Below are 17497 nucleotides of genomic sequence, written 5' to 3'. Positions count from 1 at the left end.
GCCTAACAAATCTAGGTGAATTTTTCTCTTTTTAAGGTTTTAAAAAATTTCTTGAGATTTTTGTATCCGTGAGATAACCTTCCTACCTCATTTGTTAAACTCACTGGGAACCTAAGAACTTCCAATTTTTGGAGGCGTCAGATAGAAAATATAATTGTTTTGTTTATAACGTTTAATTTTACCAAAGTATTGTCATAATTAGTTTGAGAGGAAGATCTCCCCTACTCCCTGAAAACATAAGATTCAACCCCATAATTTTTCAGATAAAAACCATAAAAGTTATAAGCATATTCACTGGTTCATTCAGTCCTTTTGTTAACTTTTGTGAAGTCATCAGGTTTTTCGCTAAAATACCAGGACATATCAGAATGTTAAAAACTCCATATAATTTTTAGGATATCTATATTAGTAATTTTACCCTACATTATAATATGAGCAGATGTATTACTCATTTGATAATCTTTTTTATGTAATTTAACCAACCGAATAAACACAGTTTAATATCTCTCTTTGGGATGCTTCAGGGGCCCTCTGAAGCACCCCAAAGTTAGCTAGAAGCCAAAAGTGCTTCATAGAATAATTTAGGAAGTTTTGTCAACAAATATCAGAAAGGTTTTGAGCACTCAGTCAGATGGGACTATAGGTCACTGTGAAACAATAGCTATTCACTCAGCCAAAGTAACAATATGGGATTTCAGAGGCGAATACAGAACAGACCATTTAAGAAGTAAATGAACTTATAACAAATGCAATTCAACATCTGAAGAAAGTGTGTCCTTTTAACAGAGAGAAAAGCCAAATTCAAGGTTTTGTGCCAGCTTATTTTTAGTCATTAACAGTCCCAAATTTTTTTAGCTTCTTTGCAAGAGGAAACTAATGTTCAGTAATAAATGTTATAAAATTTTACTCTATTTAGAAATGAGCTAGCTAATCAGTGAACTTCCATCACTTAGTTTAGCACAACCCAATTTAAGTTACCCCAATTTGGACAGACTATTTCAGACAGACATTCCTAAAGCATAATTATTCTTAATAAAGTCTATCTAAAAGCTCATATCTCATTTACATTTTTTTTGAAGTTTTTTACTTGAGGTAATTAATTTTTTTTGTTGACAAACTTGTAACAGATATAATATTTAACATATTAAACCTAGGTACAATGAAAATATTTTTTTAACGTTAAGTACTCTAAGACATGTCTATATTATTAAACAGGTCAACAAACAAACATTAATATCAGGTATTTAACACTGAATATTTCCCAGTTCACATAAACCTGGAATTTATTGTTTAATTTAGAATTACTTGATTTGTAAGCGCTTATCTTTTTTAAGCCAAATAAATAGATCTCATATATAAATTAACGTTAAAAATATTACCCAGAGACAGAGACATACCAAGACATATTTAGACAGACACAGTGCGAGATCTAGCTTCAAGTCTTTTTTTTTTTTTTTTCCTTTTCAGTGTCAGGAGTTAGAGATAGTCTAGATAAGTGTTTTTAAGAGCCCTGGTCTCAAGGCACAGGTAAAGAAAATCGAGTTCTAACAAATGGCGGCAGGTCTAAACCACATGGTGGCCAGACAAAGCAAAATGGCCATCAAAAATCACTACACAGATCACAGAGTTAAAACACACACATATAAACCTGGCAGTCCTCATCAAAGTGAAGGTGAAGTCGTTCAGTCGTATCAGACTGTTTGCGACCTGTGGACCGTAGCCCACCAAGCCTTTCCGTAACATCAAAGATTTTAAGGGAGGAAAGGAAGCCAGGTTGAAAGAAGAAGGGGGAGGAGGCGGGAGAGGGGGCAAAAGGGGTGGCCTTACAGACGTCTCCTGCCACCTACAGATACCCAGGCCTTACGGGACTTTTCCCTGGGCTTCCAGAGAAGGGAGGACTGGAACTCGGCCCTACCAGAAATCAGACCAGCATTTGAGTTTTCTGCCAAGAGGAGGTGATCAGTCTCCAATCCTCAGCTCAGGCTGAGGGCCCTTCAACCAGATTTCTGCATCTAGGACCAGGGGACTAGAAAAACAGGGAAGGATAGGAAGGGTTAAGGAGAGGAGACAGAGAGGGAAGGGGAGAGAGATTTGTTGTCCGCGTCAGGAGGAGACCAGGGACAAAAGGGTCCCAGTTGCGGCCGCTGGGTCTGGTCCATTGGCAGGCAAGCTGGCCCCTGAGTACCCAGAGTGGTCAGGATGTCAGTCTCGGCGAAGAAGAGTCCTCGCCAGAGTCGCCATTTGTTGCAGGAAGAGGGACCCCTTCCAGGGCCCGAAACTGGGCTCTTGCCTAACACTCGGAAATGAATTGTCCGAGGAGACTTATGTGCTGACAAAGCTAGAGATTTTGTTGGGAAAGGGCACCCGGGTGGAGAGCAGCAGGGTAAGGAAACCCAGGAGAACTGCTCTGCCGCGTGGCTCACAATGTACAGGCGGTGTCTTCTTTAAACCTTTCCCGAACTCTTCCGGTTGGTGGAGGCTTATTAGTTCTGTATTCTTTATCAGGATCTCCTGTCATAAAACAACTCATGCAAATGGTCACTATGGTGCCTGGCCAGGGTGGGGCGGTTTCAATCAGTGTGCTTCCCTGCCGGAAGCCAGTGTGAGGAATCCCGCCCATGACAAGGTCATGAGGAAGGAAGCTGACATACGCAAGGCGTGCTCAGACTTCAGGGACCCCTCTGGAAATTCCTAAGCATGTACCCCAACAAAAATCTGCCGGCTTTTGTGCTCTGCTTTTCCACTCTTCTGACATTTTCTGGAAAAAGTCAATTCAGGGCTTTAGTCTTCTGCATTTGAAAGAGTGTTTCAATCCAAAAACCCTCTGATGGCTTTCTAGCCTGCCTGCAGGACTCGTACAGCTGCGCTTGTGATTGTTTGAGGCCTCCTGACCGCAGGAGGCACAGGAAGCTTAAAACATCCTAGGAATGTAGGGGCTTCCGAGGAGTCAAAATCTTTAGAATAGGACTGATTAAACGTTTCATTTGTTGAGTCAATGCTTGCTGCCAAATTTTCGATATCCTTTATTTTTAGATATAGTTGGTATATAGAAAAACAAGTAGTAGACCTGGTATTAGCAACATTAGATCTTTGAGTTAAGTACCTTCTTTGTTATATCCCACTGCACCTTTGTTTTATAGAGATGTAACTTTAATGCTTTAAGGAGATGCAGATTAAAGAAAAACACTTCAGGGGAAACAAAATTAACATTCATTAAGGAAGAGAGCCAAAAAGTGTTAACAAGCCTCTTGGCCAAAAGATAATGTAAATCACCTGAGACCTTTTGTATACAAAATGATAGACGGAAAGAATCTGGGTTGCGAACGCTACATAATTTTGTGTTATCCATTGATCTCCATGTTTTATCAAAAGTAGAAAAGGCCTTCTGAACAATAAAGGATCGGACCAGTTTCTCGAACTAGTCTCTCGGCCTGGTTTCTTGGGACTCTGGCTCCCCCCGTGTCTTTCTCTCTCTTTCTTCTTCTCTCCCTTTCCCTCTCTCTGCTCTGTACTTTAACTTCAGGCTGAATCTCCACCTGGGGCGCGGAGGCTCGCCAGGTCTACTTACTTGCCCTGGCTGTTAAGACCCGCACGAAAGGGAGCTTAAGGCGAGGCACCCTTAGATATTCAAGCGGGCGCCGGTGGCCCAATGTAGATGGTGCAAATTCCTTGTCTGGAATTTTATTGGCCTTCCGCGTAAACCAAGCTATTCAGCCCTCTTCCTCCACTTAATCTTCTTACTACACTATAGTTTCCTAATCTAATCTTATATTAATAAATAAACAAGTCTTTCCACGCCAATGCCGTCCACCCTTCGAATTCCCTGGATCCACCGGGGCTGGACCCCGGCAAGTGGCGCCTGGAACAGGCTATTCGAAGGTAGGTTCCTCGGAGCAAAAGCTCCCCCCGGAGCACTCTCTGTTGCTCCCCCTGGAGCACTCTCCGTTGCTCCCCCCAGAGCACTCTGTTGGTCCCCCCGGAGTGACTTAATCACTCCCCCCGGAGTACTTTCGGGTACTCCCCCAGTGTTGAGTGTTCGGGACGGCTAGGACCCCACTCAGGGTGCCGCGGACCCCCCTGTAGGATAGACAGGGTGAGGAGGAGTGGGAAGTGTTCAAGGGTTTAAGACAAACCTGGTGCTCTAGAGGTTGAAAAGAAACCTGCTATCTTAGGGTTTAAAACAAAACCCCCCTTGGCTAAGGTAAAACCTTTTTGTCAAGGCAGACTTTTCTATAACTCTTAATTTTCTGACACGGGTAACAATGACTCAAAACAATGACACCTCTTTATACAAGTAATTTTGTAACTGTTAAACAAAAGAGACAAATTAAAGATTAAAAGGCTACTGTTACGAGAGCAATGTCCTTGGTTTCCAGAAAAGGGATTTAGATACTTGGGTGAAGCTAACAAAACAGCTAAAAACTTACTATACTTTGCATGGGCCTGTAAATGCTTTTGCTCTGTAAAATATGATTACAAATGTTCTGGACCCCTGTCATGAGGCTGTTAGATAGCCTATGGGAGAGGCTATAGCGATAAATGGTAGTGGGTCTCCACCTTCTATGCAGATCGTATTTTCTGCCATTGGCAAACAAAAGGAGAGAGACTACTCTTCCTCCCGAGGAAGGAGGGTGCTTACAGGACGCAGCGGCCGAGCGCCCTGGAGAGCCCCCTCCCCCTCTACACAAACCAAACCTTTAAAAAAGTTATCTTATTTAAGGCGACCACTGCAACCTCTGCTTGCGCCTCCCCAGGGCTTAAGAACTCCCCACTTTATATCCAAAGCCTCCCAGAACATTGCTTAAGTTTGAAAACGATAGTGACAATATTTTTGAGCAAAAGAGCTTTTAAAACAGAGCTTGCTCCTTGCATAAAATCCCCTCAGGAGGGGCCTCACCCAACAAAAAAAAAAAAAAGAAAAAGGAAGAAAAACAGAAAAAAAAAAAAAGAAAAATATTCGTAATAAAAAGGACTTTACAAATGCAAAATGTTTCTCTTGAGGCCAAATAGAACATTTTTTGCCAAAATGTCCTGCTAAACAGAGATAACAAGCCATACCAAACAACCCCAGGTAGCTCAGGCCTGGACCTCAGTTCCACCACCTCAATAATAATAACTCCTGACTCAGATTCCAGTGGCTAGTCCCCTGCCTGACTTGTGCTGGGGCATAGCTTGCTTTCTCTTCAAAAAATTTCGGTAGTGTCTTGTGTAGTAAATTCTGATTATACTGAAAAAATTGAAGTTTTGATCTCGCCACCTGCTAAAACTGTGCAATTAATAATAATAAAAAAAAATAGCACAGCTTTTGCTTTTACCTTATTACCAAACAGAAAAACCAGACAAAAAAAGCCCCAGAGGATCTAGATCTAGCTTTTTGGGTGCAAAAAATTGCAGCTTCTAGGCCTTTAAAAGATTTTTTAATTCAAAGATATAAAATGTCATGGCTGTTAGACAATAGACAAGATGTTTCTTACATTGCTGAGAGACTAGCGCAGCTCCTGGCCAACATATACTACTGAAAAGGAGTTGGTGGGATTAGAAAAAGTGGTATGCAGGATAAAAATGCTATAGAGTAAGAGGTGAGAGAGAGTTTAAAACCTTGGTGAATAGTGAGCTCCCCGTTGCTGGAAGTATTCAAGCTAAGATTAAATGGTTACTTGTCATCTAAAAGGCTATAGACCAGATTTGGGTTATAAAAAGATCATTAGAAAAGCTTATAAAGATATTGTGTAACACCTCTTTTCTTGCTTCTTATATTTAGGTCTGCCAAAAGTTTTAAAACTGATAATGTTCTTTTAAGGCTGCTGAGAGATTGTTTACTAACTTTAAATGATTTCCAAAAATTATTAGGTGATATTAATTGGATATGCCCACATTTAAAACTGACTTCTGTAGATTTAAAGCCTTTTGTTTGATTGCTTAAAAAAAAAAAAATCCTAATCCCAGTTCTAAAGAAAAGGTTGACTAGTGAGACAGAGTTGGCTTTTGTTAAAGTGAATGAGGCTTTAAATGATCAGTAATTAAGATTAATATTGCCAAAAGAGGAGATTAAATTATTCTTGCCACAAAATGTATACCTACAGGATGCTTGTGACAAGAAGGCCCATTGGTTCCATCTACCAATGACCCCAAGAAAAATAGTTTTATCTTATCCCAACTTGGTGGAACAATTAATTTTAAAAAAAAGAAAAAGAAGTGTAGAACTTTTTCGAAAATAAGTAACAATTATAGTAATTCCATTCAATAAAGATCAACTGCAATTCTTTTACAAAAATAGTGATGATTTGGCAAGTTGCTCTGATAGATTTCAGGAGTCAAATTTTGTTTTATTTGCCGTCAAGCCCCCACAGTAGTTAAAAGTGCAAAAATTTTAGATTGGCAATTTGAGGATACCTGTGGAACTTTCTAACCTTATGTCATTCCTTCGCTCCCCCTTACCCTGTGGGGGAGGGACATGCTATCTCAAATGGGAGTGTTACTTTTTAGCCCTGATGATAAAGTGACCTCTCAGATGCTGCAGATCGGCTATGATCCATCAAAAGGATTGGGTAAACAACAGACAAGAATAATTGAGCCAATTTGCCCAACTCCTCGCAAGCTATGTACTGGATTGGGATATCCAAATTTATAATGGAGGCCATTGTTTTTGCTGCCTACCCCATTACATGAAAATCTCAAGATCCGGTGTGGGTGGAACAGTGGCCTCTGCCTAAGGAAAAATTACTGACATATTAATTAAAAAGATTAATTCAAGTATACTGATTTATTAAATTATTTAATAAAGAGCCATCAAAAATTGTAATTCCATATAACAGAGAACAACTTGATGCTTTTCAAATGTTTGATGATTGGCAGATTGCTATAGGAAATTCTTGTGATCAGATCTTGCATCATTTACCCTCACATGCTTTGTTAATTCAAAAATTAAAAAAGGAGAAATTAAGTATAGTTTTCCCCCATCAGATTTTACAACATGTTCTCTTTGTAATAAGTTGAATGCTGATTCGTTTGAAACAGTAAAATAAAAAGCCATTAGTAAAGCAAAAAGATCTCCTTCAGATAACAAAAAGATCCCGACCCAAAATTTACTGCAGGTCGAGGATGTATTTATATTTTTTCCACAGGGTGCAGATTCGTCAATTTAGATCCCGGACAGACTGATTCGCCACAAAAGAAAAAGGGAACTTCTCTGCCGCCACCGCCGCGGGAAACAGCCGCACACCAAAAGCTGTGGGCGGGGCCAGCCTGACTGACGGAACCCAGTGCACCGCACTCGCAGCCCCGTAACAGCGCCAGTGTCAGAGGGCGGGGTGAAGGCCGCTGCTCCCACCTGCAGAAGAGGCAAAAGAAACATCAAGATCCCGGCGGGACTAACAGCTGCTGCAGCGCAAACTCCAACCAGAAAATGACTCTATTTACTCTATTTTGGCTTGTCTATCCTCTCCTTATGTTCTTCTTTTCACCAATGATTCCAGAAAACTTAACGTACCTAATGTAGCGACTTGTGAACCATGGATGCTTTCATCTTGTTTAACTCCTCAAAATAATGTCTGCTCTTTTGTGGTTTCAAAGATGTCCTGTAACTGTAACAACTTATTGATATGATAATTATGTTCTTGCTGCGTTACAACAACTGTATGGCAGCAATCATTGACTCAACAAGTGTAAATGCCCAATATGTGAAAAAATCAAGTTTTAGGTGTTTTGGAACAACTTAGGTATTAGTTTAGACTTAGGGAAACTGCATAACCAGATTCAGACCTTGGAACACTCCTGATTAGATTTTACCACCGCAGGAGAAGCCAATGACTTTTTCCACACTTTCTCTAACTTCATTTCTGGAAAGACTATTCTGTCTACTGTTTATAATCTTGCTCCTCGTAATCATACTTCACTGTATTGTCTAGATTCTTCGGCAGAACATTCGGAATCTCGCGACCTAACTGCACCTGATTTTAAACATAAATAATTAATTATTTAAAATTAAAAAGGGTGAGATGCTGGAAGCCAGTGTGAGGAATCCCGCCCGTGACAAGGTCATGAGGAAGGAAGCTGACATACGCAAGGCGTGCTCAGACTTCAGGGACCCCTCTGGAAATTCCTAAGCATGTACCCCAACAAAAATCTGCCGGCTTTTGTGCTCTGCTTTTCCACTCTTCTGACATTTTCTGGAAAAAGTCAATTCAGGGCTTTAGTCTTCTGCATTTGAAAGAGTGTTTCAATCCAAAAACCCTCTGATGGCTTTCTAGCCTGCCTGCAGGACTCGTACAGCTGTGCTTGTGATTGTTTGAGGCCTCCTGACCGCAGGAGGCACAGGAAGCTTAAAACATCCTAGGAATGTAGGGGCTTCCGAGGAGTCAAAATCTTTAGAATAGGACTGATTAAACGTTTCATTTGTTGAGTCAATGCTTGCTGCCAAATTTTCATATCCTTTATTTTTAGATATAGTTGGTATATAGAAAAACAAGTAGTAGACCTGGTATTAGCAACATTAGATCTTTGAGTTAAGTACCTTCTTTGTTATATCCCACTGCACCTTTGTTTTATAGAGATGTAACTTTAATGCTTTAAGGAGATGCAGATTAAAGAAAAACACTTCAGGGGAAACAAAATTAACATTCATTAAGGAAGAGAGCCAAAAAGTGTTAACAAGCCTCTTGGCCAAAAGATAATGTAAATCACCTGAGACCTTTTGATAGACGGAAAATGATAGACGGAAAGAATCTGGGTTGCGAACGCTACATAATTTTGTGTTATCCATTGATCTCCATGTTTTATCAAAAGTAGAAAAGGCCTTCTGAACAATAAAGGAGGGGGCCAGGGGCCAGGGGCCGGGGGCCAGTTTCGAAGGACCAGCTTCTAGTCAACTAGTCTCTCGGCCTGGTTTCTTAGGACTCTGGCTCCCCCTGTGTCTTTCTCTCTCTTTCTTCTTCTCTCCCTTTCCCTCTCTCTGCTCTTTACTTTAACTTCAGGCTGAATCTCCACCTGGGGCGCGGAGGCTCGCCAGGTCTACTTACTTGCCCTGGCTGTTAAGACCCGCACGAAAGGGAGCTTAAGGCGAGGCACCCTTAGATATTCAAGCGGGCGCCGGTGGCCCAATGTAGATGGTGCAAATTCCTTGTCTGGAATTTTATTGGCCTTCCGCGTAAACTAAGCTATTCAGCCCTCTTCCTCCACTTAATCTTCTTACTACACTATAGTTTCCTAATCTAATCTTATATTAATAAATAAACAAGTCTTTCCATGCCAATGTCGTCCACCCTTCGAATTCCCTGGATCCACCGGGGCTGGACCCTGGCACTTCCCCTAACAATTCCTCCTGCAAGATGGGGTATATAGTGGTGCCGTTGGTTCAGGCTCCTTGAGATTCTTTGGGTTCTTTCTTACATGTGTCGCCAACACCTGAGGGGTAGAAAATCCCTGTTGAGGCAAAAAAGGTTTTACCCAAGGAGGGTGGGGGGGCTTGGTCAGGGTGTCCGACCCGCAGTCAGAAGATGATATCTCGGACTTGGTGTACAGTTCCCAAGTCAAAGGTGCCTTCTGAGGGCCAGCCTACATGGAAGGTCGGCCATTCTGCGCTGCAAAAGGTTATTAATTTGTTCTTCTTCACCAGCACCAATAGATTCTGTGCTCTAGACTTAAAATCAGAAAAATGGTCAGTCCTAAGGGACAACGGAGTGGAAGTCTCTTGCCCCATGATTACAGGATAGAACACAGGAGACAAGACGAACACACAGAGAGCAGTGACAATGCCGGCACACACAAAGATGCGACGAACAGAGGAGACAAACCTCGGCCGAGAACACAGTACTAGGTCTTCCTGGGCCCCCTGAACCCTCCTATCCCTCTAGGTTATCTTACCAACAAGGTGTTCACAGAGCCAGCGCCTTCCCAGCACGATGCTGGGCCTCGGCCTTACGCTGGCTAAGACGACTAATTCGCCCCTGGTTAAGCCTGACAAGAGCTCTCTTCTCACCAGAACCAGCTGCCTTCTAGCGCGTAAGCTGGGCCTCAGTCTTACACTGGCTAACCAAACTTAACACCGGTGTTCAGATAGCTTTCCTCCAAGTGAGGAAACCCCTTCTACCGGGAGAGTGTTATTCTTCCCAGTTAAAGGGATCCTGGACGAGCCCCCAAATATTATGCCCAGAGTCCGAGTCCCCAAAACTGAGAGAATAAGACATCCACAGCAATGCAAAAGCATAAAGGGGTTTATTACTAGATTGAGCCAGGGCCCAGGTTTCATCCAGCACAGTGGAATCCGACAAGGGCCCCCAGTTCTGAATCACATATACTTTTATACAGACGGTTCTTTGTAACAGCATAGCTGATTGGTTAAACTGTACACATGCGCGGGACTTTTAAACCTCGCATCCCTATCTGGATTTGCTTGGGTCTGGTGCGGGCGGGGGGCTACGGGATTTTTCTGATTGGTCTAGCTACACTGCTTGTGGGCCTGTCCCTTAGAGCCTGTCCTGGCTTCAGTTTGGTCCTAACAGTAGTTTAGGTGTTTTGATTCTGATGATCTGTGAACTTTCAAGAATTATTTTAAAACGTTCTTTTAAACTATAGACTCTGATTTGTTTATTAGAAGGATTTTTGAAATGGCTCTTCACCTCTGCCTGTGTTATCTATGTTTAAAGGTGTCAGAACCCTGGGATTTCCAGGATCAGACTTACTGATCATTCTCTGTGTGAAATCCTCTCTTTTGTTGGTTATCCTGGTCTTCGTGGGATTCATCCACTTCCAGAGAACAAATGATTGCAGGTAGGAAATGAAAAGTGAAAATTGTAGCTCCATTAGAAAGAAAACATTATCATAAGACTTTGAGTTTACAAAGTCCTGGGAAAAGCCTGACCCATTTCTTTTTCGGCAGGGGGGAGGGGGATGGGGTGGGGGTGGGGGACATTGTTTGTACCCTGACTCATTCTTTGATGTAAAAGCCTTGTTAACAGTTGAGAGCCCAGGCAGAAGTGCCCGCAGCACTGGGGCAAGACAATGAAAAACTACTACTTCATTGTAGTTTTTTCCTGAGAGAGATTTGCCTAGTCCATGCTTTGAGAACTCTGTGGGGGAAATGAAGTTTAACTGGGGCTTCTTCAGTGTTTGCTTCCCAGTTTCTATACTTCTGAAGGCTTGTATTCATTTCTGCTTAATTATATACTTAATGTTTTTTCCTAGATCAAGAAAATGAAAAAAATCTGTATGTCAATTTAGACTTGATGAGTTATCACAGAAAAGCAGCCAGCTGAGATCAACCTTCATTTCAACATCTAGCTCAACTGCTCTTTTACTACTGGAAATCTTTGTGTTTAGAATCTGTGTGATAGGTGTCAGGCTGGTTTCAAATTCTTAGTCTACATATATATACACATGCAAAAGCTTGTCACTTGCCGTTATAATTGCCTAGGATGATTCATCTATTTTCCCCTTTGCCCTAGTGAGTTCTTATTTGCAAATGAGAAACCACCCTGCTTCTCAGCCTAGAGAGAAAGATGGCTCAGTAAAAGGCAAATAACAATGCTGTGCAGTTTTTCTATACCTGTTGGATTACTGGGTGGTGCTTTCATCCTGTCTATTAATAGTTGTTTCCTCTACCCACTTGAGATGCTAATTAACACTGCAATAGCAGGACCCACCACAAACACTGCCTTCAAGTCAGCCTATCGCTAACCTTACATTGTTGCTTGCTCGCTAGTAATTACTGAGACATTTGTATTGAATGTTTGACCTGATCATTAAATAAATGTCCAGGAGCTGTTTTTTAGTAGTACCTGTATTTTTGAAGAAACTATTAGTTGATTCCACATAGGAAACTGCTAGTCAATGGAGAGAGAGCTAAATGTCGCCGCACCTTTTAGAGCTGCAGTGTCTGGATTTCTTGTCTGCACTACACAATGTGTTAATTGTGGTAAGAGTAAGAGTACTTGGTGGAATTCTAACAACTTCTAGGGCCACTGTAAACTGGAACCTTATCTTCATTGATATTTATGGTAAACTTGTATTAAAAAAGTATCCTTTTATATAAAGGAAAAATTTATTGTGTAAAGTGGCAGGTGATTTGGGCTATTACTTTTATTTTAAGCAAAACTCTAAGGGTGAAGATGAATGCTTACTACCTGGAGAATACTAATATAAGTAGAATAGTCTAGTGGTTGGAACAAACAACTCCCAAATCTCAGTGTATTCATGCACAAAAGTTTAATTTTTGCTCACTTCACATACCAAGGCAGGCTAGTGGGGCTAGGGCAGGTGGTAGGAGGAATTTTATCCTATGCTTCTGCCTTTCTCAGAGTATTTTCTGTTCAGCAAGTGAATAGGAGAAATATGGAGAGATACAGAGATAGAGGACAGAGAGAGACAGAGATAGATACAGGATTTTAGTGGAAATCGCTTTTGCTCACATTCCGTTGACTAGTGCTTGTCACGTAGCCACACTAACTGCTATGGAAGCTCAAGAATGTAGTGTAGCTGCCTTGGAATAAATAAAATCAGGTTTGGGGTACATATACCCAATCTCTGCCTACAGTGAATAATAAGACAAATGCAAATTTAATACCCTGTTAGTAACCAAACATGAGTCAAGAATTAGTCAACAATGTCATGTATAACTTATATTGGTTCTTTTCTCTCTCTTTTTAAATCATAATTCCCTCACTTTTAAGATAGGGCATAAAATGGAAGAAAGTCTAATACTACAATTCAATTACAGCCTCAAAACTACTGTTGCACATATTGCTAGCTGCCTGGTGCAATGTTCATTTCCCCTTTCATCTCATAGTAGATGATTGTATTCATGATTCCAAATTTTCTCCCCTCCCTCTATCCATGTCATTTGTCAATAACCTTAGACTTCTTTCCATAAAATGTCTTTATGGAAAATTCTTTCCATAAAGAATTTTATTTGCATTAGCCAATAAAATGAGGCAGAAGTGGCAGTGTACCATTTCTGAGCCTAGATCTAAGAAGTCCTGAAAATTTCTATTGCTACTCCATTGGTACATGACTGAGCTAGTATTCTGCAGGATGAGAAAGATGTAGAAAGCTGAGACACCCCAGGATCATCCCCCACTTTCTGTCAAGGCCATCCTACACAATTCAATAGCTGTCAGTCATCTCCCCCAGAAGTGTGAAGAAGTTCAGTCAAGGTCAGAAGAGCTGCCCACCTGACCTTCAGTTGATCTCAGACATTTGAGCAATTGCCACAGAGGTTTTTGTGGTTGTTTGATACCCAGCATTGTCACATTAGGTTTCTGACACATGCCTAGTAATGAAACTCCACTTTTATTTAGTGTGGAGACATACTTAGCTAAAAGACATTTCTCAGTTTCTCTTGCAACTCAGTATGACCACCCATAAAAGTTTTCACAAGTGTAAACACACATCTTGTGTGATATTTTTGGAATCGTTCTTTAATTAAAGAGAAAAAAGAAGCCTTTTTTTGCTTTTTATTCTTAGCTCCTAGATTGCAGCTCTGGTGTGATGACTGGAAGTCCACCAGCCAAAGTGGGTCTTAGGTAACTTTGAGGATGGAACCTAACTTACTGAGGGTGAAAATGAAAGATAGAAGGATCCTGGCGCCTCATGACCATGAGGTAGCCATAGACTACCTACCTCTAAATCTTTGCGTGAGAGAGAATAAACTATTTTGTTCATGGCACTGTTGTTTCCAGTTTTACTCCATGTGCAGTTGAACTTAATCTGATCGATATAAATATCTAGCTTACCGACCGTAAGATTTGCTCTCGGTCTTGCAACATGGATTATGCTCTATTCATGTGCATCTTCGGGAAAAGGCAATGGCACCTCACTCCAGTACTCTTACCTGGAAAATCCCATGGACAGAGGAGCCTGGTAGGCTGCAGTCCATGGGGTCGCTAAGAGTTGGACATGACTGAGCAACTTCAGTTTCACTTTTCACTTTCATGCATTGGAGAAGGAAATGGCAACCCACTCCAGAGTTCTTGGCTGGACAATCCCAGGGATGGGGGAGCCTGACAGGCTGCTGTCTATGGGGTCGCACAGAGTCGGACATGACTGAAGTGAATTAGCAGCATGTGCGTCTTCATGGACTATTTTTGTTTTCCTGGATTATGAAGCAAGTTATATTCTATTCACTTGCATTATCATGGTCTATTTTCATTCTTCCCTTAGAGGTAATCAATCAGATGTAACTTCAGAAGATAATAATCATAAGCAAGAAAGCCATCTCTATGATAGTTGCGAAAGCATTGCTAGTTGTATAAACTCAAGGAACGCTGTGGCCTTATGATAGGAAAGGGTGTGGGAAGCTGGGGGTGGGCAAAGATGACCTAATAGTCAGCCAATCCCTAGACATGTGAGGGCATGTCTGCATTTTAAGATTGGGAAGATAAAGACACTGTTGTGGGCTTTTAGAGAGGATGTGAGCAGAAAAACAGAGGAACTGAAATCTATGGGATTTTATTATGTTCTTTTTCCATAGAAGAGACTCCATCGCTGCCTGAAGAGATTTACCCAAGTTCATGTTTGTCTATTCCACTCTCACTGCCCTGATTTTCTGGGAAGAGTAAAAAGCTAAACTATTTCCTCTCAACATCCAACCCACATATAAAGATTAAAAAAAAAAAAAAAAACCAGGATTATTTTCTTTTCTGAACATACATGTAATATACATGCACAACAGATTAATTGTGGTCCTAAATTGAGGGAAATTGGAGGCAACTTTTATCAAAGCACAATTGAGAGCCACTAGATGGTGCTTCAACTTAATTTTTTTTTTAACATTTCTAAGCAAGCTAAAATCTTACCTCAGACAGTAATCTTGAATTTTTTTCTTTAATTTTTCTACAAAACTGTCCCTCTCTAAGACCAATTCTTGCATCTTCTTGGGTAGTTCTGAAACAATTATAGAAGAAAAGGAAAATGGTTTAAATTAAAACTAAGGAGAAAAATTTTTTTCATACTTGAATTGTTTTACCCCTTCACTTAATTGTAGCTGAAACATTTTGTTTATCAAATGTTAGTGTTAATGGCAGCCGATGGTCAGAGCTACAAATAAGATTAGCTGGCTTTTTCCACTTCTTGGGTCCAACCCCTTATCTCCTCCCCCATCATCTTTAAGAGGCATACATGATTTCTAAAGCTGGAAGGAAGCTACAGAAAAAGTAGGCCAACTTCCTCATTTTACAAAAGAGGAAACTAAGACTCTCAGAGTAAAGAGACCATTGGGTGTTACTCAGAAGCCAGCTGGAATGTGGACTTGCTTTGCTTGCTGATGAGAGCACTCACAAAGTGGACTTTACAGTTTGTTTTGTTTGGATTTAGAGTTAGGGTTCAAGAGAGAATTTATGGTGGTGGTGGTTTAGTCACAAAGTCGTGTCTGACCCCATGGTCTGTAGCCCACCAGGCTCCTCTATCCATGGGATTTTCCAGGCAAGAATACTAGAGTGGGTTGCCATTTCCCTCTCCAGAGAATTTATGGGAGTCCTTAAAAGGATCACAGGATGAAAAAGGAAAACAACACATGAAATATTCATGAGTTTAATTGCTATCTTCAAAGAGTGAATATTACTGTTGTTAAGGATTGAGTTTCACCACGTGCCAAGGACCTCACATGCCAGGTACAGCACATCTAAACTGAGAAACAAGTGTGATGTAGAGATTTTTAAAATTGCTCTTTTAAGTCTTACTTTAGTCTTTTTTACAATCTGTATGCGAAAAAAAGAGACATGAGAGGAAAATTTCCCTGTTTAGGGAAATACACCAATAGTTCAGACAGGGAAAGTAGGGCTCAGGCTGTAGCTTGCATTGGAATTATGAAAACAAAGGGAACTAAAATGATCAGCATAATTTGAAAGTGTTTTTTTCTGGGATCCAGAAATAGGAATTTATGAATCTCGTGAGGAATCAGGTAAGAGAAGAAATAGAAAAGGCCTTAGCTACAAAAGGGGCTTCCCTAGGGGCTTGATGGTAAAGAATTTGCTTGCCATGCAGAAGACCCAGGTTCAATACCTGGGTTGGAAAGATCCCCAGGAGGAGAGAACAACAACCCACTCCAGTATCCTTGAATGGAGAATTCTATGGACAGAGGAGCCTGGCAGTCTACAGTCCCTGGGGTCACAAAGAGTCAGACACGACTGAGCAACTAATACTTTACTTACAAAAAGAGAATTGGCTGGTCATAAATTCTTTCTGAAGGGATAGCTAAAGAATTTTAGAATTAAAGATGCCTCTCTGTTAATATTTAGTTAAAATCTATTATACACAATAGACTTCATGATTATTGGCGCTTTAGAAATGAAGGAAGAGGGAACTCTGCCCACATTCTGGGGGAAACAGAACAAAGAGGGCAGCAGCTGGCAGGCCTTGTGATAAGACCAAGGATGACTACAAATTAGGTGGGAGAGAGATGACAAGAAGCCATAGAGGAAGGCAATGCCTGATTAGGCATTTTCAAAATGCAGGGGAGGGTATTGTACTTCCCCAAACTACACTGGCTACAGCTTGAGTTATTTTATTTGGACATTAAAGGAAAAGATTTTTCCAGAAGATTGGAACTCTTAGGCACGACTGGGAACTGCAAAGATGATTAGAAGTTCACATCTACCAATAGTTATTACTTGAACTCTGAACACTTAAGATATATTATGTCCTAATAATAAGGAGAGGAACTCTATAATCTTTGAAGGTTCCAGCTAGATGTAGAGTGTGGCATTTTCCTGCCTTCTTCCCAGTGGCTTATACCTTGTAATTTTCTGAATGAGAAGAAAGAAACAGGGAATCAATTAGAAATGTTCAGAAATCCTTAGATTTGTAGAGAGTGTTTTCTTCTTAGGAATCTGCAGACTTTCTCCATTACTAAATAGCCATAAAAGGCCAGAAATGCAATTCAGCAATTGAGCTCACTGAGAATCCACATATGTCCCACAGTGTGTGCCCAGTGGGAGTCCCACAGTGTGTGCCCAGTGAGAGTCCCATAGATGTCCCACCGTGTGCGCCCAGTGAGAGTCCCACAGATGTCCCACAGCATGTGACCAGTGAGACTCCCACAGATGTCCCACCATGTGTGCCCAGTGAGAGTCCCACAGATGTCCCACAGCATGTGCCCAGTGGAGTTCCACCATGTGTGCCTAGCGAGAGTCCCATAGATGTCCCACCATGTGTGTCCAGTGGGAGTACCACAGTGTGTGCCCAGGGAGACTCCCAGAGATGTCCCACACTGTGAGCCCAAGGAGAGTCCACAGATGTCCCACAGCATGTGCCCAGTGAGAGTCCCACAGATGTCCCACCATGTGTGCCCAAGGAGAGTCCCACAGTGTGTGCCCTGTGGGAGTCCCACAGATGTCCCACAGCGTGCGCCCAGGGAGAGTCCCACAGATGTCCCACGGCGTGCGTCCAGGGAGAGTCCCACAGATGTCCCACCGTGTGTGCCCAGGGAGAGTCCCACAGTGTGTGCCCAGTGGGAGTCCCACAGATGTCCCACAGTGTGTGCCCAGTGGGAGTTCCACAGATGTCC

The 17497-nt window shown here is 41.5% G+C and overlaps 1 protein-coding gene across 1 annotated transcript in view; it reads left to right on the top strand.

Moving 5' to 3' along the window:
• LOC102174159 (cell surface glycoprotein CD200 receptor 1) overlaps positions 1-17206 on the top strand; it is a 30648-nt gene extending 13442 nt beyond the window's left edge. Inside the window, exons 4-5 of the mRNA XM_018050078.1 lie at positions 10611-10767; positions 16912-17206. Of these exons, the coding sequence (XP_017905567.1) occupies positions 10611-10767; positions 16912-17206 (452 nt within the window). The remainder of the gene's footprint in view (positions 1-10610; positions 10768-16911) is intronic.

This window comes from Capra hircus, chromosome 1 (genome assembly GCF_001704415.2).
Source record: "Capra hircus breed San Clemente chromosome 1, ASM170441v1, whole genome shotgun sequence".
NCBI classification, from domain to species: Eukaryota; Metazoa; Chordata; class Mammalia; order Artiodactyla; family Bovidae; genus Capra; species Capra hircus.
The sequence above is the reverse complement of the archived record's forward strand: the minus strand, read 5'-3'. Positions and strand labels throughout refer to the sequence as shown.